The following is a 23,105-nucleotide window of genomic DNA, read 5'->3' as shown; positions in this document are numbered from 1 at the left end:
AATTTAAGTGAGATTTTTCTAGGTGCTTACAGATTGTACATATCACAGTCTGCTACACACATGAATGAAAGCATATTTCCACTTGAATAAAGAATAAAATTTAGAGGATATATTTTTCTTATAGAATCTCATTTTTTCATTTTACTTTGAGATATAACTGTAAATCTGTTATCATGTTATATGAGCCTAACATTTGTGAGCACTGTGCTTTTGGGATGGTTAAAATTTTTTCATTGCCTCTAAAATATTGTTATCCTTACTGAGTGGTATTGCATTTTGTTGCTTATCAGCTAGAGGGCATTTTGTGTGTTTCTATACACAAATATATGTGAGCATGATGTGATAAACACACCTATGTTCTGTGTTTTCTTCTTTCAAGTACTTACTGATCTCTTTTTAATATTAACAGAGCTTTATCTTGTCAGATTTGCCAGATTGCTTTATCATAAGGTCTTTTGTAGAATTAATGTTTGTATCATACCTGACTTTCTCAGTTACTCACATCTGCTTACCTTTTTACATGTCAGTTAGACCTTTATGTCACTTTTTTTTCAAGAAATACTGGCATAGTGTAAAACTTATCACTAGTAGTGACAAATTACACAGAAAATCTTCCTGATTTACCCTAACAAGAGTGAGGTGCCAGCTCTTCTGCTCTCTTCTTACAGCACTGTGGGTTGGAAATGAAGTACTTCAGTTAGATGCTTTTTCACTGTCTATTTAAGCTCACAAAAGTGGTACATCTTTTTGGAAAGGTGTTTCCAAGTAAGCAAATGTGAAGAGTATTTTACATTTCTTCTGGGTTTGTACTGTCTTGTAACTGCTGGGTTGTGGGGTTTTTTTGTTGCTTTTCTAGTAATGAAATTACTAGAATTAAAAGTTTAGGCTTTCCAGCCCCTGAGCAAAACAGAGCATCATAATTTGCACATCTTGTGCAAACTGGTTTAGGAAAATGTTCTGGTGAAAGGCTGTAGTGTGATGTGTAGCTTAACATTTCCTTGAAGTGTATCTTTAGTTACTGTGGGTTTCTGTTGCAATGGAAATTCACCATTGACCAAAAGCATTACCAATAAGTGAGTCTGTTTCTAATTAGGATGTTCTGTCTGCAGAGCCTTTCCCTCAATCTCTGTTCACAGGCCCAGGTGAGGGGAAACAACCGAGTCCTAGTCCTTGATTAAACTTCTACAGGCAGGATAAATTCAGGGTAGCAGAGGCAACCACCAGCAGCAAGTTTTGTAAATTTAATAAAAACATCTTTTTAAGACTGTTGTCTATCACTGCAACAAACTTAAACTACAATAGGGACATATATTCAGCCCTCAGATTGCCTTTGTTCTACCAGGCAATCTTTATTAAAGGTAAATAACTGCTGGTGAATGTTCTCTGACAGGTTTAAAGGGTTTCTGTCTGGACAGATTGTTGTGGTGTGTTTGTAGTTTTGGTGATGGCTCAGAGAATGGGTTTCACACAAAAACATGAAGATTGCTCTGTGTTCTGAGAGTTCTGGTTTTGTTAAATCCTTTAGTGAATAGGAGAAAAACTTGATTTAAAAGCATGGGAAAACCTTCTCCAAAAAGATACCACTTCTTCTAGTAAATCTCTCAGATTGCTGTGGAATATTTTTGAATTGATTTTCTGTTTAACTCTTTTACACCATTTGTCCAAATTAGTTAATTCAACTGCTCTACTTCCAAGTTAGCTTTGTAATGTTAGGAGATTTATCTTGAAGCAAATTTTTCCCCTCAGCTTTTAAAACACCTCTATGAATAAGACACACAGAAGAAATCTTGCTATTAATTGCAGGAAATGGAACATTGATACCAAATAGACCATTTGGTATTGGGGCCCTGGAGGAACTCATTAATAGAATTCTTTGAATTTCCCTCAAAGAGATGAATTCTTTATTAATGCTGAATTGGTCAAAGTAATGGAATCCTAAAAATTTTAATTTAGTTCACTTTTGTGTAGTTTTGTATGTATTACTTGTTTCCACAGCTGATTCATTCTCAGTAGCTATTCTCTGAGATTGTCAATCAACCACAGAAGTGGATAGTTGTGCTGATGTTTTATTATTGTAACCCATCTATTTTAATGGTTAGTCACTGGAAAAAAATATTTTCTTTTGTTGCAAACATGATGTCCAGCTGTATTTTGGTGCTACGAGAATTTAAAAAATTTCTTGAAGTTCTAAAATGAAGTGTTCTGTATACAAGTTCTCCAGTCTGGATCAGTATGGGGTATAGCTGTAGATACAGAAAATAAAATACATATGTATGGCTGTATGTAAGTAGGTTTGTCACCCATGTTTTTTTGTTGTGCAGGAATGTTCTATTTAAATGCAGTCACCAAGGAAACACTTTACAGGTGAAATATTCTACAGCTTTAATGTTCTGAACTGGTTTTATCGGGGAGAAAAAATAAGTTTCCTTTATTTGCTGTTATGAGAAACAAACTTGAAAACTTGTGTCTTGTTTTCCAGAATAAATTTTACATAGAAACCAAGCTAAACAGAGACTTAAAAGATGACCTTATAAAGCTGTTTACGGAACATGTTGCAGAAAAGCACATTTACAACCTAATGCGTAAGTACAGCTGCTGAATTTCTCTTAAAATGGAAAGAGACAGGCTTCAGATACTGTGGAGATCCACAGCAAAAGATGCCAATGCTTTCAGATACTGTGGAGATCCACAGCAAAAAGGGATAAAATGCCAAATATTAGTGAACCTCAATACTTTGAGGTATAAGGAAATGTGACACACCTCAGCTTACTTATTTCAGAAATCTGACTTTGTATGAAGTAATATTTTGCTTGAGATCTAGGAGATCCAATATTTATTTTCCCTTGTGACTTGTGATTATGGCAAAACGAGTGTTTTATTGTTCTGTTGTTTATGCTGCTACTTTTCAACTTCATTACCAAAATACTGACAGGTGTCATTAAGAAGGTGGTGTGATCTGTGCCAGCTCTGTGGTTATTGCCATGGTGTGCTGGAGTGCTGCTGTGTGTGGTGAGCTGCAGAATGCTGCCAGCAGTTTGTCTCCTGGGTTAATGGGTTAATGCAGATGTAATGTGCTGCAAGGGACAGCCACAGGAGCACTGAAGGGGAAGTGTGACTCCTGTGGTGAGCCACAGTGTTTGTGTGAAACCTGGCACCCCTGGCAGGGTTTGTGTGGGCACAGGGAGCTGCTGCTGGCCTGCCTGGCCCCTCAGAAGGGCAGCTGGCCGAGCACAGGAGCAGTGGGAATGGAGTTCACTGCTCCTTTTGTCTTTGCTTGGTAGCAATGCTCTGCTCTTTGCAGGCAAAGGCTGGGGAAAGGAGCTAGGCTGTTGTTTCAGGCTCACTGAGAGGTGAATTCCTGGCTGAGGGATGGGTGACCAGAGTGGTTACAAGGTCAGGGAGCCTGGCACCCTACAGGGATGGGAGATCATCAGCTCTGATGAAGTCTTGCCATCTGGAAAAGCAACACTAGGAGCAGATCACATCACCTTAAAAATAGCAGAACAATGAGAAAGCACCAGCCATGGGCCTGATGCTTTATTTTGTGCTAAAGAGAATTACTGGTATGAAACCTGGTAAGATGATTGCTGCAACAAGGTCATGGAAAATTTAGCTGATAATTGCCTTAAAACGTTGGCATTTTTCAGGCAAAGAATTTTTTTTCCAGTGGCAAGGCAAAGGTGTAACAGTGGATAAACCTCTGACAAAGGTGATGTCAGATGTGTTGTTGCTAAGTAATTAACTTTCTGCAGTGATAATAGCAGAATCAAATAGAAATTGCAGGTGAACTGTTGAAAGGAAAAGACCTGTGGTGTTATGTGTGTGTGTAATCAGAAATACTTTTCTCCAGCTCTGTTAAATGCAGAAGTAAAATGAAAAAAAAAAAAAAAAAGAAAAATAAAGGTAAGCTGTTTGTGTTGCTGTATATGAAGTCATTTGTTTAATGGGCAGTAGGTTCATTTCCTTGGGTTCAATTCAGTCTGACCATCAGTTTATTAAAGCTAAGTTATTTGGGTTTTATCTCCCTCCTAAGTAAGATGATAAATACTGACAGGCATGAACTCCTAGCTGTGATCTGATTTAATTAAATCTTGGATAAGAGGATCTATAAATTGAGTTAAAGTATGCCTAAATAAAATTTTAAATTTGCTAACAGGTTCTTGGCAAATAATTGAAGATACATTGCTCATGATGTAGTACTGTAGATGTGCTGAAAAACTTCTAGTATTGTATTTTTTCTGTCTTTCTCAGCTGTTTTTTCTAGCTTCCTGAAATTCAAACCAAAATAGATGAGTAGTATCTTGCTCTTTGGAAATGTAAGGGCTACTATGAAAATAGAATGCAAGTCAGTGTTTGTTACTTTGCTTCTCAATGTCAGCTCTTTGCTGGTATTTGATACAGATTTGGTTCAGCAAAAAAATGTTTCTCTGTTGTGAGGGGAAAAAAGTACAAATGTGGAGGGGGATACTTTGGAAATTAAAGTAAAGGAAATTGTGATTGGTATGGACAAATCCTGGGGCTGTTTTGTAAAGAGATGCTGCAACTGCAGCTTCAGTGAGAGGAAGCATGCCTTCCCTCTGTTTGAAAGTAAAATCAAATTACAAAATTGGTTTAATCCATTTGTGATCTAGACTTGGAGGGTCAGAGTAACATCTGCTCTCTCTCCTGAAATTTGTTGCTATGTTTGGACAAAGTGGGTTTTGTTTATAGTACCTTGTCATTCTCTCAGAGCCTGGAAGCTGACATTTCTATTTGAAGCTGTGTTCAGGAAGGACTATAAGTACATTTCAGGTTCATTTGATTTTTGAAAAAAATCCCACTCTACTCCAGAAAGAGAGGGGGGAGAAGCCAGAAGAGCAGTGCAGGCCCAGTCTCTTCCTTGGCATTGGGTCTCACTCAGATTCCCCCAGGCTGCCCCCTCATTCCTGCTCTGCCTGCTGGGGGGCAGGAAGGTGCAAGATCAAGGCCTGTCCCTGTGCTGGGAGCACTTTTCTGAGCACTTGGTTGCAAAAATTAGAGTGATCAAGGTGTGGGAGTATTCCCTAAGTGAACATTACTTTGGCAAATTTTTCCTGTACCACTTTGGTTCCGTTTGGGGTTTGATAGATGATTTTTTTTTAAAGCGCTTGACTATCTGGAGGACTTCTCATTAGTTAAAGTAAATACATAATAAAACCCCACAATACACAGATCCATGAACACAGCTGTTTGTGAAACACTTTTACACTCACACATTTATCAAGTCAGTGCTCTTCAAATTAAAGTGGGTACATTTGAACTAAGTGAATATAACCTGATTGTTTTCTTTACAAAGCCAAAGCTGGCTCTTGCTGATAAGACTGCTGCATTCAATGGCTTGGGACAAGTTGCTGTGTGCAGAACTGCTTAACTGAATGTAACAGGCAAAGATACAGCATCTTATTTACAGGCAGCTTCAGAAATGAGTGTGGGAGGGGGAGAAGGTGCAGATAATATCCCCATGTCACCAGGGAAAGGGGTGGTGGAGAATGTAGTTTTTGTTCCTGCTACAGTCCTGCATGAGGTGACTTGTAAGCAGAAAAACTCAGAAATAGGTTTATTTTCTCCTTATGCAGCCATTGTCTCTTCTGATAGTGCTGCAATGTAATGTCTGTGCCCTGGAAACATCCTGCCTGTTTATTCTTGTCTAGAAAAATGGCAATTACTATGTGAAAGTGGATAGCAACTCCTGAAACTCTCTACTGCTGGTACTTGCAGTAGGCAAAATTCAATGGCAGAGTATTTGTTAGCAACTGCAATTCTTCTCCTTGTGGATATTGGCAGCTTAGTGCCCAAACCAAGCTTGCTTTTGAATCTAACAAAAGAGGAAAAGCCATTAAGAGCATAGTGTTGTGTCTCCTTGGTGGAGAGATCACTTGGGTTTAAATTACAAGAGTTTGCAAGCATTCCTGTTCTCTTCCTGAAAACTGAGGAAAGGAAGGTGAATGCTAGACTGTAATCCTGCTCTGGGAGGTCGATGGTGTTCCCATACTAAAAAAAAGCAACAGAAATTAAGCTGGTCATGGAGGTGAAAGCTGTTTCAGAGGACAGTCCTTCCTCTCCTTCCTTCTGCTAATTCCTTGCTGTAGTGCTTCAGCCACATATATCTGTGTGTGTAGGGCTGTTTCTTGCCTTACATGTTCCTGTTTTGAGTTCAGTAAATGTTTTTTACTCTTGAAAGAGCAATGTGCTGGTACAGATCATTCAGTACAAGTTGGGTCTTCCAAAAAAACCATCTGCCTGCACTTTTTATACAGTAGTTATTCAACTGGGAAGGCAGGTGAATTTTATCAGAGGGAAAATAACTTTGTGCAGCCCTTCTGATTTTGTTCTTGTTGCCTGGGGTAATTACAGAATTAGCCACTGAAGCCTGAGCACACAGAGTGGTTACTGTGTGTGGGCAGTTGCAGAATGTAAGTCTTTATGTCAGTGCCTGTGTGAGTTCAGAGCCAAAACCCAGTGTAAAAATACATCACATATGTTTGTTAAAGTAGAAGCTTTTCTCATGGTCTCCAAGAAAAAGTTCTTTGAAAGAAGTCAGGAGGAGAGAGACCACTCACAGCCCTTTTCATCATGTTTTCAGTTTCTCATTAGTTACAGAGGAAGTCTTTTTCTCTGAACATTTTACATATGACAGCTTTGTTTCTTTCTAGTTAGGTCACTTGGAGTCAGATGAGGGGAAGAGATCTTGTTGTTCCATTTTCTTTATTTTTTTTTGTTGGAGTTGTATTAAAGTTCAATAGAAGGGCTGTTTATGTTGGAAAAGCTTTTTTCTTTATAAAAGCAGGAAAGATATTTCCAATGCATTACTACTTTCTACAAAGTACCAGAAAAGTTAAGTCAAACATTAACAGCTATTTAACAATGAAATAATTCAGCTTTTTGATTCAGCAGGTAGAAATGCAATGCAGAATTATAGAGAATGGATCTATTTATATCTGTTAGAAGCTGATGAATGCAGCAGGGAGTATGCTGCCTGAGCAGGGATTCTCCTGTTGCTGTGCAGTGCCTCAGCAGGGCTGTTTGTTGCTCTGTGGGCACCCAGCCCTGTGTGTTTAGCAGCTGTGTTTTGCTGTGCTGACCTCCTAAAGCCTGTTGATGTCAGTGCAGCAAAGGATCCTCCTCATCTCTTAGGCTGTGTGCTGCTTTGACAGAATGCCTTTCTTTAATAAGTGCCATGTCCAGCTTTTGTTTGTGAATACAGAGCTCTGCTTGCGAGGAGCAGTGCAAAAGGCTGAGGGAAGGATTGTGATTGATGCCAAGTTCATGGCCTGACTCTACAGCTACAACAGAGACCACAGGGTTTGTTTTGATGTGTGCTTTTATTCACTCCCCTTGCCTCACCCTCTGGCACAGATAGACAAGAAAAAGATGGATTGAATTGACATTCACCCTCTTCGAGGTGGCATTTGTTCCCTCTCCCTCAGTTTTGTCACCTGTCTCAAACAATCTGCACATGAGAAGCAACCTGTTACTCCCTTGATGCACAAACTGCAGAGAAAACACCTGACAAGGAGAATTAACACTCTCATGGTGTCTCAGCTTCTTGCAGAGAGCATTGCCCCCAGCCTTTCTGTATGCTGCTGACATTGACAAAGTTGTTCTTTGTGCTTCTCATTTCCTTGTCACATTTAATGACTGTTTCAGAAGGAAAATGATCTTGTTCTTGAATGTCTGTCCTGAGCTGCTTTTGACAGCAGCGCCTGGAGCATCATTATAGGTTTGGTGCAGCAGAACCACGAGCTTTTATCTGAAAGGTTTGGGCTCTGTAGGAAGAGCTGGGGTTTCATTGCATGGTTTAGGCTCTGTCTGCATCAATAAGTGGGGTGGTGTAAGGGGACCAGATATGCAATGCCTCCCTGTTGGTGTTGAGGACCCAGTGCTGACCTCTCCCTGCTTTTTTTAGAGTTTTATTTCCTCCTTGTTCATGTCTGCTCCTTTGGATAGAGTGCCAGGGAGCAGCAGTTTGAGCACATCTGGTTTAATCTTGCCCAAAAGGAATTAAAGTAATATGCTCCAAGACAGCTCTGTCATACCAGCCAACGAGCAGCAGTGTGGGGATGATCAGTGAATTTGCTTCAAAATCACATTTCTAATCTGAACTAAAGCTTTAATATAGAACCTGCCCTCAGGAGTTTGAAATAATTATTCTTTTTTGTTTGGGACTGGGGGTGACTACTGTGATGACAGAAGCAATGTGTTTTAAAAATGTCTTTTTTGATTACTGAGGCCCTTTCTTTCTGCAATATGTTAGATGTTAGCCTCTAGACACTGCTTTGCTTTGTCCTTAAACTCTGAAAAGTTAGTATGCAGAAGAAAATCTGCACAACTCTACTCTGCCATGTTCATAAACTGTATTTCTTGCTTTTAAGTTTAAGAATGAGACCCAAAAAAGGGAGATTGCTTTGAAAAAGAAATAGTAACAAAGGCAGAATGACTGGCCTGTGGAGTAGCTTTGTACTTAGAATTAGCATGTGTCATGGTAGGTTAAAATGAAATCAGGTTTCTTCCTCAGGACCTTAAAAATGAAGAAAGATAGTGGAAGACTAGGAGAAAATACCAGTTAATACCAGTGGCTTGTGCCAGACTAAACCAGGGTGATTTCTGTTAGAATCCCTCTGAAACTAAAAGCTAATGTACTCTTTTCCTCAGCTATGAAGGTGTTGAGGTTCCAGCTTCTGACAGTAATTGATTTGGGGGCAAGAGGGTTCTGTAGTATAAAAAGTCCTTTTTTGAGATGTAGGGAAGGGATGCAATTATTCTGAAGTTCTTCATTAAAAATAATGATAAAAAATTTTATTTTACAGGGTTGTGAATTTCAGTATTTCATTTCTAACTTACTTTATGTTAGCAAATAGTTCAATCACTTCAAGTTTTCAATTCTAACCTTCAATGTTCTCCTTCCTTCTTTTCTTCCAAATACTGATAGACACAGATAAGGGACAGTGAAAATCAGCTGCAGTATTGTTCCACTTCTTTTCCAGCCACGGGGAGTGTGCTGGGATGCTGCTGCTGCAGGAAACTCCTTCAAAACTTCTGTCACATGAATGTCACCCTTTTCTCAGACCTCAGCAGACACCTTTACACTCTGCAGGGATAACTGAGAGAGCTTTTGTAGCTGTTAATGTGTTATACCCTCTGTGCTCTGTAGATCTGATGGAATAATCAATATTTACATGCTCAGCAGTTCAAGGGGCCCATCACTAATATTGAAGTCACAGCTGTAATTTGACATCTAAAGACTAAGTAATTGTGTTTAACAATACTGAAAGCAGTCTGGGTTGTTACCAAGTATTGTAGAACACATTCAAATTCTTTAAATAACAATCTACATGCAAATATTGTCTCTGAACTAAACCTTTCATGAAAGAACTCTAGGCCATTTTAAAAACTTACAGCTACATTTCTTATTTTCCTTGTTTCATGTTGATTGAGTTGCAGCACGTCAAATTAAGTTGGAAAATACAGTCTCAGGTAATGACCCCCATGGTTAATCTGGCTCCTTGGCAAAGAAATAGGAATAATATTCCAATTTCAATAAGACCTCATAAAATTATTAATGTGAAAATACCACCCTATTTTCCAATTACACAAGTCCAAAAGCATATATGTCTACATTTATAGCTTTGTTTTTCATATTTATTCTTTTTACAGCACTGAATATTTTCCATGTGATTAAGATTCAAAATTTTTATTTTGTAGCATTTTTACTACGTACTCAATAAAGCTTTTGGTGTGTATAATGAATATTTTTAAAGTAAGCTGTGGCTTTATTAAATGCCTAGTAGAAAATGCATAGTAATATTTTTTTTTTCTGATCTACATTTTAACTCATTACAAACTTACAACAAATTTAAGTTGGTAAAAATTTATTTTTAGTTCTGTTTAAAGGAAGATAAAACCCCTGGATCATGAGGAGTTTGATATTACTGCACATGCGAGGGTTAAGCCAAAGAAAAAGTCAGCTTTCATTCAAAAGGCTTTTGAAGTTCTAGATCAGTAATTAACATGGAGGAACTGAAGAAGTGAAAAGGTAATATATGATCAAGTTACATCAGACAGTTTAATAATAAAATAGGCAGCAGGTAAAAAACAAACAAACAAAAAACAAACACAAAAACCTGACCAACCTGCAGAAAACCACAGCCCAAAATGGCAACAACAAAACCTATCAGCTGCATTTTGGCTGCCAGCTGTGGCAGTTCCCTCCCTGTTTAATTGCTGTTGGCATTGGGGTTCAATCCAGTGCTTTGCATGGGGTGGGATAAAGGAACCATCTTCAGGGTGAATGGGATTTTATCACAGTGAAGTGGAAGTGTTTGTGTGGTCAGATGGACCCTGAATTATTTGGCTGAGGGAAAGAAAGATAATTTATCCTAGTATAGATTTGACTCCATGGGACTTGCAGAACTTCCCAAGAAGACAGAAATGCTCTGCACTTTTGTAAGGACTCAATTCCCTGAAGTACTGAAGTTGTCACTCTGCACAATAATACAGACATTGCATACACAGTGGAATTGAGTCCTGAAAAGCCCAGTTTGTGCAGCAGGACAAAGATCTCCAGTATCTGTTTGTGTTATGCAATGGATTCTGCTGCTGTTGGAGACTGGAGAGCACAGCTGACTAATGCCTTGGTGTCGAAGCTGCTGGGGTGCTTTTAGTGGGAATATGGTTTCTAATTCTTTTAGATTGCATGGTTGAGTAGTTACAACTTTGAACACATCTGCCTAAGTCACACTTAGGTATGATTTGTTAAAATAGCTTACTTAGAAATTCTGTTAGATTACCACAGAGGGAGGAAAAAAGCCCTTATTGCAGAAGTTTCACTGTTCTGCCTGAAAAGTTACATCTTCAGCAAGTAAAATAGATTTATTTTTAAGGGAATGTTGAAGGATAGAAAAAACTTTTTAGAACAGCTAAACCTTAGTTTCTGCAAGTCAGTGTTGAGGTGTGAAGAAGTGAATTTCTGCTTGTTGAGATATCATCTGCTACTCCTGGAATTACTGGGCTGCTGGATCTTGCCCCAAGTGCCTCACTGTAATTAGGAGTGGCTTAAATGTTCATCAAGGGCCGTGGTTCCCCAGTGCTGCTGTGCAGCATTGGGGTCACTTGGTTACTGCACAGTACCTGAAGTGCTGCAGCTTCACACCTCACTTATTCCAATACTGTTCATTCCCTGGTTCTTAAGAATCCTTGAGGCCATTTGGGGTACTGTGTTCAAGAATATTTCAAAGCATTTTGTATCTTTCTGCGTTTAATATTTCTCATCATGGGAACCCACACTTCTCTTCTTTGGTTCTGCCAGGAGGTATTTTCCAGACTCTTTCCAGGTTAATTAACTTGTTTGCATGTCAGTCTGTAGAACGTGGTGTTAATTTGTGAGCACTGTGGAGGTGGTCAGATGGTATCAGGGTGCCATTACCACCCTCATTCCGCTGAGGTTCGGCTTTATTTTGCCTCTCCCTCCTCTATCTTTGTAAATGCTGCAGGTGCAGTTCTGGGAGTGGGTACAAGGAGTCTGTGCAATTTCTGTGCAGACTCTGACTAATTATTTAATAAAGCAAGAGCCAAAGCCTTAGTATTTGTTAGTGTTTTGTAAGATTGTAAAATAACAACAGAGTTAATTTCAGCATGTCTGGCAGAGCTCTTTCTGTTCCTTGAGTGAGCCTCTCAAGAAGTAATACAGGATTGAATGAATGTCTACGTTTGTTTCATTGCAAAACTGAGGAGGAATTAATGTGCAAAAAAGTTTTGCATCTTTGCATCTTAGTTTACAACTTTGTCTTTAAATTTACATTGAGATCTTTTGCTTCTATCCAGCGAGGAGTCTTGTTTGCTCTTATGAAAATAATTCTGAAAACACAAATCCTACAGCAGTGCCATTCATTTTTTGAGGCTTGATGTTCAGCTTTGGACAAGCTGGGTTAGTTCATACTGTATTAGTTATTTCATACTGTTCATGCTGCTTATTGAACTGGATATTCTTTAATTTTCTTTATTGAGAATCAGGAAATACATGTCATTACTTTGTTATCTTGTTGAATTTAATACTATCGTGGTTGTATTTATTGACTGTAAATCAGGAGTGAGTGATTTAAATCTGCATTGTAGCAGGTGATGTGTGCATTTGCAGAAAGCAAGATAAGAAATATTAATATCTGAAGCTGCAGCAATGAAGATTTTTTTGTTTTAATTAATTTGTTTTGCATAATTTGATGTCTGCATATGAAGAACAAATTCACAGTTCTTTGGATATTCTGCAAATCTTTTGGTGATGCTTAGGCTAAAGTGGCCACAGTCTAATTAAAGATAGAAATATTTGTATATGCACACACATTGTTTGGATTGTTCATTACTGTCACATAAAGCACTATGCCCATTTTAATTCTGTGATTTCTAGCTTTCTTGGCTGCCAGGAGGTTGTTTGACAAACCTTTAGGAAAGGGGCTGTAAATATGTCATTACAGAACAAATCACAGGCTCTCATACCCTCAAGGCTTCTGCTGAAATGAGCAAGAACTTTTAAGATATCTCTTTGTAAAGCAAATTCATCCATAATAGTTAAATATAACAACTTTGATTACTTGAAGGTTAAAAAAAACTACTTTGTTTTCATTTCCCTATGACATGAGCCACTTAAATAGTTTCAGAAAGAGAAGAAAAAACATGCTACTGAAGATTTTTCTTTCTATTTAAGTATTTTAGAGGCAGATGCTGAAACCAGAACTGGAGATGCTCTGAAGCTTAAAAAGCAGAGCTTCTCCAATGGAAGCCCAAGAGACATGTCCCTTGGGTAGGATTGTAAGAGTCATTTCTCGTCCTCAGGTGGGCACAGAAAGGTACTCACCTACTTGGTAGAGAAATAAAAATCAAGATGTAGCAGTTGGTTAACACTTTCTTAATTTCCTTCTTTTTTGTGTGTGTGTTTCTGTAATTCAGATTACAAAGCTCATGTAAATACAAATAAGGATAAAAACCTGCACATCACAACAGAAACAGTGAATGTGCTATTGGCAGGTTTTTCCTCAAGAGGAAGGTGCAGTTATTAACTTGTGTTTAAAACAACTTTTCTTTTTGGATGTTTATAATTTTTGTACTACAAGTGCATAGACTTTCAATACATCTTAGTTTTGTGTGCAGGATTCTAAATGCTGTAAAGATTTGTGGATCTACAGGTGTTTGACACACTTGGTATGAGTTTGCTTCAGTTCTGTGTGTGAATACTCAAAGCCATCACCTGCTTGTTTTTGCTGAACCTCTGCTAATTCTGATGAAAAAAGAAGTTATAACACATTTTCACTATTCATAATTTGAGCAGGATATTTCTGTCTAGAAGTGATGTTTTATTACTTTTGAGAATAAGTTGAAATCAGATATTTGTCTGTTTTCTTTGTGAGGACATCAGGTGCCAAAAAAAGCACAATTACTATATTTTTTTGATTAAAAGAATCTATGTGTAAGAGCCTGTATTTCTTGGTTGGACAAGTTGCTGATTGTGTTAATTTTGTTCCAGCTTTACTTTTGGAAGCTCAGTCAACACCGTTTCAGATAACTCCTTCAACCATGGCAAATATCGTGAAAGGCCTGTATACACTACGACCAGGTAAAATGGAAAAATGTTTGTGCTGATCTCATCCTGTGCTTGTCATTTGTTTGCCAAAATGTGCCTGCTGTCTAGCTAATGCACAGTTAGCAATCAGAGTTTGTTAACAATCAGTTAACAATCAGATTTGTGCATCATAATGCTCAGTTCCACCCTGGTTCTTGTTGCCTATCTATCATCTGGGCAAGGTACTGTGTGAATACCAAATACTTAAAAAAACCAACCCAGCCCTCTGTTCTGTAGACAAAGGGAAGATCCATTCCTTTTCTGTAGAAATAAGGAAAGAAGGATGTTAATGGGTCAATCATGGTATTGATATGGTGAAAGTTGTATTGAGAGTCACTCTTCAAACAACCAGATCTTTGGCATGAGGTGAATGATTCACTATTTCTTTTATGAAGCCATTGATTTGTTGGCATTATTTCATAGAGGAGCTTTATTTAACTTTTGAATACATTGTGGCATCTTATGCTATAACAATTATGTTGAAAGGAAAATGGTGTTGCAGACTTTAATCAATTTTGTACAAGAATCTTCCAAGTTTTGGAGAACTGAGGAGAGCCTCACCCTGTATTTGAGAAGTTATTAGAATCAGGAAGTGTTCACAATATCCATAAATAAATGGTACCTGTTTCCCTTCCTTTTACAGTACTGACAGTTTCTTACTGTGGCATGCCTGAGAGGATTGTGTCTATTTTTGCAGTCCCCATTTATGGAAATAGAAATGAGAATGGAAATCCCTTAAAAAAAGCTTTAGTGCAATATTTACCATGTGTACAAACCAGGAATATAGTGGACTCTACATGTACAAAATGCACTTTCTGTAAACAAAGATTATTTTTACATCAGCAAAGTGGACATAGTTCATCAATTTTAAGGCAATGCTAATTTCAGTTTTAGAAAATGTTCAGGACCAAAGATAGGAAGGGTGTATATATAATTATAAAAGTATTGCTCTTTTAAGAGCAATTCAGGGTGGTTGTTCTTTGACCACACTTCATATTGTAGGTGATGGATTGTGATTTCACAGTTCTCCATTTCAGATGATCCCTGTCTTGCTGTCCACAGCACAGCAGGCACTGCTTTGGGGTGGTACCATGGGACTGACCAGATTTGGAGTAGTTGAAGAGCCCAGGATAGACTTCTTGGTGTATAAGTCTGTCTTGGTGTATAAGTCTGTGTATAAGTTGGTGATGGGGGATTAATTCTGAATCAGTCAGAGCAGGGGTTCCTCTGAGGCAGTGCTGCTCACTTTCCCTGTGGGGTTGCTCCATTGGTGTCTGGTGGGACTGGTGAGCAGGTAACTGGGGCCAGGGGAAAGTGCTGTGGGATTGGAGCAGCCTGGGGGTGTCTGAGTGCCCTGCATGGCACCCAGGGGCTTCCCTTCTCACTCTCTTCCTTTGTTTCCTCCTCATGTTGAAAGTCCCTAACAGCTGTCACACTTCCAAACTCTCTTTTAATCCCAGCTCAGTACTGAGTCCTTTTTAAAGGACTTACTGACTCAGTACTCTGTCCTTTTTAAAGTCTCTATCACTGCTCTGGATGAGGGGATCAAGTGCTCCCTCAGTTGGTTTGCAGGACTGTGGGAATTGTATAAAAACCTGTTATGTTCCTCAGTGAATTTAAAAATATCCCTTTTTTCTAAGTAAAAATCAAATTTCAGGTAACTTCTACAGCCTGTGGAAAATCTGGCTGCAGAAATAGTTGAGGGCTGTTTATTTTTCTCAGAACTTGGTATATAGTTGCTGTAAACCCAATTCTCATCCCTTGCTTAGTCTTAAAGCCTTGAAGCAACTTCAAGGTAAATTGTCTTGCTCCTGTAAAACAGTGTTCAGGGTAGTGAAATTAAATCACATTTCTGTCCTGAAGCTGAACTAGTACAGGTTAGACTTATATTATCAGCATTAAAAAAGTGTTTGTCTAAGCTTTGGAAGATCAGTGAGAGAAATGCATGAATTCCTTTGAAATGGACATGGAGGAATAGGGCTGTATGATGATACTACTGTGATTTTTAGAAGTAAGGCTCAGGAGAGAGAAGGGTACATTTTAGAGATAGATTTCCTGGAGTACAGTGTTACAATCATTATCTAATTATCCAAGTGAGTTTGCTGATCATCACTTGCCTGTCCTCAAGAGTGTCCAGGGAATCAGCAGGTCCTGTGAGATGCAGCAAGAACTGAATTTCAGTTTGATAATGAGGTTGAGAAAAACAGTAATTCTGTCTACATGTAAATATCCGATTTCAACAGTCTCATTATTTGTTCTGCTTTAAGGCATGGTTTCTGTGGATTTGGGGGGGTTTTCTTTTTCCTTTTTTTAAAATTCAAGATCCTAATATCTATTCAAAATAAAGTTACATTTGTCAACAGTAAAAATGTCACAAAATATCTCTTCCATGTATTTTGTTATTGCTTTCTCTCTTCTTACAGAATGGGTACAGATGGCACCAGCTTTATTTTCTAAATTCATCCCAAATATTCTACCCCCTGCTGTGGAATCTGAGCTTCAGGAATATGCTGCTCAAGACCAGAAACTTCAAAGAGAGCTTATTCAGAATGGATTTACTAGGTAATAATTATTAATCTTTAGTAGTGATTGTGCAAGATAGATAACAATGGATACACCTAAAAATACTGACAAAATAATTTAAGAGTTAATGGAGAACCTTCACAATTCAATATCTGAAATATGGCCTTATTTTCAATGTCTTTTGAGCACTAACAGCCCTGCAGATGGTACCTAAAAAGTAGATAATTGTAAGGCTTGACATTTTTTGATCAGGTTGCTTGCAGTTCATGCATCCCTGGGTTTTGGTTGTGCTTCTACTGCATGATCATGGTTCTGTTCAACTTTAACCTTTACTTTGGCTGTTTATTTTCTATAAGCTCTCTTTTATTCATGGTGCTTCTGGAAATGTCAGTTTTCTCCTTACTCCACTTTCAGAGTTATTTATACAGGCAAGGTGTTTATTTTAAATAGACATTTCCCATCTGAGTATTGAATCAGGGAGGGGGAAAAGGGGGAGGAACAAACAGTAAAAAACACAGCAGAAATGTTCAAATGTAAATTGTTCTCTCTGGGCAGTGCCTGTTGCTCTGTGCTCTTCTATTTTTCTGCCCAGACAAAGGCACAGCACTTTCACCATTTCTGCAGTACTCTCAAACATAAGATCAGGCTGGGGAAGCCTCATGCTCTACTCCCAAGAGGTTCATTTCTTCATAAAGAGAAAACATCTTCATTTTCCCTTATTACCTGGGCAATGCTGAGAGTCTGGCCCTGTAGTTTGAACATCCCCTAGATGTGGGTATGTTTAGTGCTGGGTGTATTTCTTGATTTCATACCCCAAGGTTTTCCTCAAAGGTCATCTCTCTCTTCACAGTTTGGTAAATTATTGAGCTGCAGAGCTGTACCATTGACCCAAATGCAAATGATGTGGTGCAGACTCTTTCCTTATAAAGGCTGGCTGTTGAGAAAAAGAATGTTTTGAGAGATAAGCATCCTAATAAAAGCATCAGACTCTGGGCTGAGAAAAGCAGTGCATTTGGCCCAAGAAATAGAAGTGTGAGACTCTGTAACTGAGTAGGCATGTAATGCTGACAAAAGAATGTAATGTACAGAACAAAACAGAAAAGGGAACAATTTGGTGTTGTCAGACTTTCAGTCTTACTAATTCTGTAGGTGGCTGATAATAGTTCTGCTTACAAGTGCATTTCACCAGTTTCACATTGCTTGGAGAACTGAATGTGACATTTCAATACTAACTAATCCACAAAACCAACTGATTTTCTGAAATGCATTTTGCCTTCAATGGTCAGTGTCCCTTACTGCCCTTCCCAGCCTTTCCCACAGTCTCTCATCCTTCCAAAACCAGCCAAAGAACTTGACAGCCAAGTCTCTCATTTCCAGGTAACTGAAGAAAAATATTTTTCAAACCAGTTGTTTTGGTGGATATAGACTGTTAGTACTCGAAATGTCACGTTTAGTTCTCTAAGCAGTGTGAGACTGGTGAAATGCACTTGGAAGCAGAACTATTATCAGCCACCTACAGAATTAGTAAGATTGAAAGCAATAACCATGAGGAGCACAGCACAGTGAGGTGTATTCAGCAGCAGTAATTGCACATCAGCTTCTAGTTGAAGAACAACAGCTTATCAACACCATTAAGTGCTAAAATCTTCTGCTTAAAGAGCAAGTGTTGTCAGCTCAGACTTGCTTAGAATCTGTAAGATTCAGGAGCATTTTTTTAGACTGACAGATGCACAGTTTTTTCACATAGTTCTATAAAGTTTGGTTGAGCAGTTCAAAGTGAGGAAAACAATTTTATGCATGTTTTAAGTTCCAACTGCATATGAACATTTTCTCCTCATTTTCATTTTGTAAAAAATTATCCTCTGAGATCAAGCTTACTGTCTGTAGCAAAAGTAATGAGCTGATTAAATCTATGAAATATGGCTTGTACTTTCAGTAAATTGAGTAGTAGTAGTAGTATGTTTGCAATTTTTTTTTTAATCTCTTAGAGCTGGTGATGGTACTGAGGTGTTTCACTGTTGTTTTGAGGAGCACAGGGTGGTTGGGGTCCCTGAACCTTTGAAGGTTCAAAGGATCAGGGAGATCTTTAAAGTTATCCTGAAGACACTTTTCTTTGCCTTCTCCCACAGAGGTGACCAGTCACGCAAGAGAGCTGGAGAAGAGTTAACTTACAGTAAGTACAGATCCAGCCCTGCCCTCACAGCTTGGGCAGACAGCTCCTGGTGGAAGTCTGGGTTCTCAGGGTGGGGAGAGGTGTCAGAGGCTGCATCTCCACATGGAGAAGTAATACAAACTGCTTGGATATGGAGCCATTGGAGAATGGAATCTGTTCTGGTACTGTTGTTAACTTCTGCTCATTTTATGGCCCTCTTACCACCAAGTTTCCTCATGTGCTTTCAGCTGAGTATGTTCACTTTATTCCCTGCCACAAAATGTCACTGGTTTATGATGAACTCTTATTGCAGGCTGAAATGACTGAGTGGACATTTCTGTGTGAATGTTTTGCAGACACTGCTGTGTTTTGGAGGATGTAATGTGGAAGTTTAACATGAGAGAATTTCTTAACTTCTTCTATAATTTCAGATGGCTCATCAGCTTGTGCAAGCTCCAGGGGATACAGATAGTGAATATACTGGATCAGCTTCTATTCCTAGCCAGAACAGACACTGGAGGAGCACAGGTGATATCTGGAGCCTCCTTTGTGGCAACTGCTGATACTCAAGCTCTGACACAAACCATGCCTCAAAGAAGAGTTTTGGACTTTCTTCTTTATATATTAAAATGTCAGTTGCTGCTACAGTTGGAATGACTTTGAAAGACAAATTCCTTGGTCTGGTCTATCAACAAGCTCTTCTTCTGTGACCTTTGTGAGGAATGCACCTTGAAAAACAATCCTTTCAAAGTGGGAATGGGCAGCCAAAATCAGCAGCTTCCAAAAGCATTAGAATGGAAGAATCCTTTTTGCACTCTTTTCTTAATATTAAGGACATTCTTAAAACTAGTTAACATGTCAGTGTATTAGATTTTAAACTTCAAGTTATTTTCTGGAGCTTCTACTTAAATAATAAGAATAAAGTTTCATTATTTTGCAGTATTTGTTTGTTAGTTTAAAAACCTGTCACCTTTCAAGAGTTGGTCCCATATAAATGTATCTTCTGTCAGGGAGTTTTGAATTCCAGATTTTGCTTTTATCTCTTTTTTTGTTACTTGGTATTTTGAAATCTGTTTTCCTATGTGTTTGTACTCTGTGCCTTCAGCTTGTGCACTTTGCGACTTTATAGACCATATTTTGTTACTGCAAAATGTGTTCTTGAGGAAAAACTTGATGTGAACAAACATGCTGCAAAGTTGCACTTTTCTCTTGCATTAATAGGAAGTGAAAATGAGGAGGAAGGAAAGTAAGTTGAACCCATCACCATCACTAATAGTGACTTGGAAGATTGTCCCCAGTTCTTTTTCACGTGTATTAAGTGTTTAATGCAGGGACCAACTCTTGTAGACTCTCCCTCACTGATATTTCATTGGCCTGGAGTTGGACTGGATGATCCTTGTCCCTTCCAACTCAGACTATTCTGTGATTCTGTGATTCCATAATTGCAATAGATGAAGATGAGAATTCCAGACTGAACAAAACACCAGGATGTGGTTTGTTTTGTGCTCTGTAAGAACCTTGTGGGCAAAACTCTCCAGTCTGGTGGCTCTGCAAAGTGCATCTCCATCAGCACAAGATTTGCACTGGGCTGAGCAATGGTACCTGCCAACATCACTGTGTGGCTCCTGTGCCATTTCTCCTGCTGGGGGGATGTGATGGAGCTGGGACAGTGGGTGTAGTCAGAATCAGGGATTTCAGGAGTGATGTCAAGTGTGCATGTGCCCATCTGCTCCTGCCTCCAGTTTTGTGTCCTGGAGATCCAGCTGAGCCCATCTCCAGGGCATCTGGGCCTAGGGGCTAAGTCTGCTCATTGTCATGTGGGTTTTAATCAGCAGGATGGCTAATGCAGCTCTTTCATGAGGGGAGAAACATACTTGAAAAAGCAGTTTGATTACAGGGTTTGGGTTTTTTTTTCTTTACTATGGATTTATTTTTTATCACCTTTAGTTATGAAGAGAAATAAGTTGGTAATATAAAAAAATCTTTCTGAATGAAATAAAAGTTTGTTCAGTTTTGTCTGGCACAACTCTTATGCCTGTTTTAAAAAAAAACAAGACAAAAATGCCAACACAACTCCTTTCATGCTTGTATGGGTCCATTACAAAATGCAAGAAAAAAAGAAAAAAATAGATGCGGCAGGGACAAAGTTTCTTTTTGTTTTGTATCCAGGCTTTATGTTAGAGGATTTAATTCCATCAGTGTCTCACCAGCCACTTTGGCAATGTGGTTTGATTGGAGGGTGGGGAGGAAGAATGAGTTTGACACTGCTGGGATTGAGAGATTCAAATACGATTTTCCTGTTGTCTTTCTTTGCATATTTGCAAAGCCTGTTTAATTTTGAGGAACTGTTTCTTTTTTGAGTAAGACCTAAATGCTTCAGTGTTTTGTGTTCAGTGTAGAGCAATGCCAGCAATCTGAACTCATCCCCAGTGGTGTAAACCAAGCCTCTCTGAAAGGGATTTTCAGGTGTTGGTAGTGTCTGCTTCAACTTTGCTACCAGCTGCTTGAGTTGGAGCAGAATTAGATAAAATCAGGGGGTTTGAAAATTTTGTTGAAGTGTGCTGTGGAGAAGTTAATGAAGGCTAATAAAGAACAAAAATAATTTGCCATCTTCCAGGTTTTTAAAGTCTTGGCTTTAAACAAAAATAAAACCTCTGATAGTGTCCTTAGCTTTAAAAATCACTGTCTGCTGAAATGGCAATATTCTTGAGTTAAGAATAGATGCATTAACCTAATTTGGTTAAATTTGTTTACAACTTCATTACCATCCTGGTTCTCACAGTACAGTAACCAAGCTCTGCCATCTCTGTCAAGTGGTCACAGTTTTTCTCTGGTCTTAAAGTGGTTTTACTGCTTCAGGTTTGTAAATAACAGGTAGTGCCTTTGCTTCAAGTCTGAGGCAAAGGTTTAACATTCCTTTTCCATTGCATTATGTTTGGGACACAAACTCCTAGAGTGACAATTCCATCAAAAGGTAAAGCATTCCTGTCAGTGTGGTCCACTGTGTGTGCACTGAGTAGGGCTTGGATGCTTCTAGTCCTGTTTAGCATTGTCACCACTGCCCCCATGCCTGAGGAATCTGTTTGTTAAGCACTGTATTATGTTGTAAATTTGACATTACAATTCCTGTATGTTTTGGCATTATTTACATAATGCTGAAATGTTGTTTATCTGTTGAAGACATTACCATTGTGACTGAGCATGGAACAGAATACAGGATACTATACTAAATTATTTTGTTTCTCTGTAAACTTGCATTTTACTTACAGTCAAACTAACTCAGCCAACTTGAGCATTGGTACTGTAAAACCAGAATTACCAACAGCATGATTCTAACTTCAGTATTTAATTTAACCAAATAACTTGTGGTGAATCTGTTGCATCTGTAGCTTACTCTGTTAAGCAGTGAAGTTGGTTATACAATGGGTGTCCTCTTTATGTTGCACTGGTTCTATAGCCAAGCTTGCTACATTAAAATATTTTTAGATTAATTTTATTTCTTTATTTGAGAAGTTGAAATATTTGAATTCAGCATGCTGACTAATGGTTGACAGTCTTTGATACATGGTAAGGATGGTCTTTGGTACAAATGATGGGGTTGGGGGTCTAACCAAGTAAGTACCCAACTCTTCTTCAGCTGCATCTCCTTCCTGCAGTTGTTGGGGAAACGTTTACAGATTATTGCATTGAAGTTTTTGACTCCTGTCATTGGATGGAAATGTGATCAGCCAAACCCATCCCTTTTAATTTGTCCCTGACATGATTATTCACTTTCTAAAAATTACAAAAACCAAACAAAACCCTCAAGAACTACAAAGGGCATGTTTTGAGTGACTGAAAAATGTTTCTCATGTACACTGTGACAACCCTAGTGAAAGGAATATTCTGTAGAACTATGGAATAAAAAACAACCACTTGAATTTGACTCCTGTCATCAACCCAGCTCCAGCAGAGAGAAAACAAAGAATTTTGGTTTTGTTTTGTTTTTTATTTTTGTGTGATGCCTTGTCATGCACAAGGTGCCCAGAGGGCACTTAGTGCAGCTCATGGTGTGGGCCTTTAGGGTCAGTTGACAGCAACCATCCTGGATTTCTTCTGGGATAAACAAGGATATTTTTGGTAGCTTACAAACTTCAGGTATGGGTAATCAGGGCAGGCATGAACCAGGTATGGATTTATTCTGGCAGGTGTCATTCCAGTAGTTACAACTATGGAAATTTACTTTGTAAATTTAGCACAAGTCAGTGTGATACTGGCCCAACAAGATACTTTAATGTCCCTAGTGCCTGTTAAAAGAAAAAGGCTGGAGAATCTAAATTTCACCCTTGTGGCTTCAGATGGGGCCCAGAGTCACCTGTGAAGGGAAGTTGTCCCTGTCCATCAGGAAGGACAGAAAATCAACATTACTGCATGAGCAAAACAGGGCAAACTTGCTGATTTGGCCTCAGCTGGAAACTCCTTGATGGAGTGCTGTGTGCTTTGCTAGAGAGAGTGAGGGAAAGGATTAAACCAATGTATCTTGATCTAACAGGAATGACTTGTTAAGGGGATTCCAGAATTCCATAGGCAATGAGTACTCAGAATTCCATAGGCAATGAGTACTCAGAAATCCCTTCTGGCTGTCTCTGGAATGCTCCAGATACACTTGGTTAATGCTCATCTTTCTAAGCTCCTGCTATCTGACCTAATTAGCACAGAACAGGAATGTTGACTTGCCTAATGATGGCAACAGAGTGGATTTAGTAATGGCACTTATTGCCTCATTAGTATTGTTTTTCAATTAGTGTTCCTTATGAGGAGCTG

At 38.7% G+C, this 23,105-nt stretch overlaps 1 protein-coding gene across 1 annotated transcript in view; it reads left to right on the top strand.

The window, feature by feature from the left end:
* CACUL1 (CDK2 associated cullin domain 1) overlaps window positions 1-22,222 on the top strand; it is a 43,635-nt gene extending 21,413 nt beyond the window's left edge. Inside the window, exons 5-9 of the mRNA XM_058029366.1 lie at window positions 2,480-2,582; window positions 13,532-13,621; window positions 16,051-16,189; window positions 18,280-18,323; window positions 18,734-22,222. Of these exons, the coding sequence (XP_057885349.1) occupies window positions 2,480-2,582; window positions 13,532-13,621; window positions 16,051-16,189; window positions 18,280-18,323; window positions 18,734-18,774 (417 nt within the window). The 3' untranslated portion in view covers window positions 18,775-22,222. The remainder of the gene's footprint in view (window positions 1-2,479; window positions 2,583-13,531; window positions 13,622-16,050; window positions 16,190-18,279; window positions 18,324-18,733) is intronic.
* Window positions 22,223-23,105: the final 883 nt, after the last annotated feature.

Source organism: Melospiza georgiana, chromosome 8 (genome assembly GCF_028018845.1).
Source record: "Melospiza georgiana isolate bMelGeo1 chromosome 8, bMelGeo1.pri, whole genome shotgun sequence".
Classification (NCBI taxonomy): domain Eukaryota; kingdom Metazoa; phylum Chordata; class Aves; order Passeriformes; family Passerellidae; genus Melospiza; species Melospiza georgiana.
This window is presented reverse-complemented; position numbering and strand designations above follow the sequence as displayed.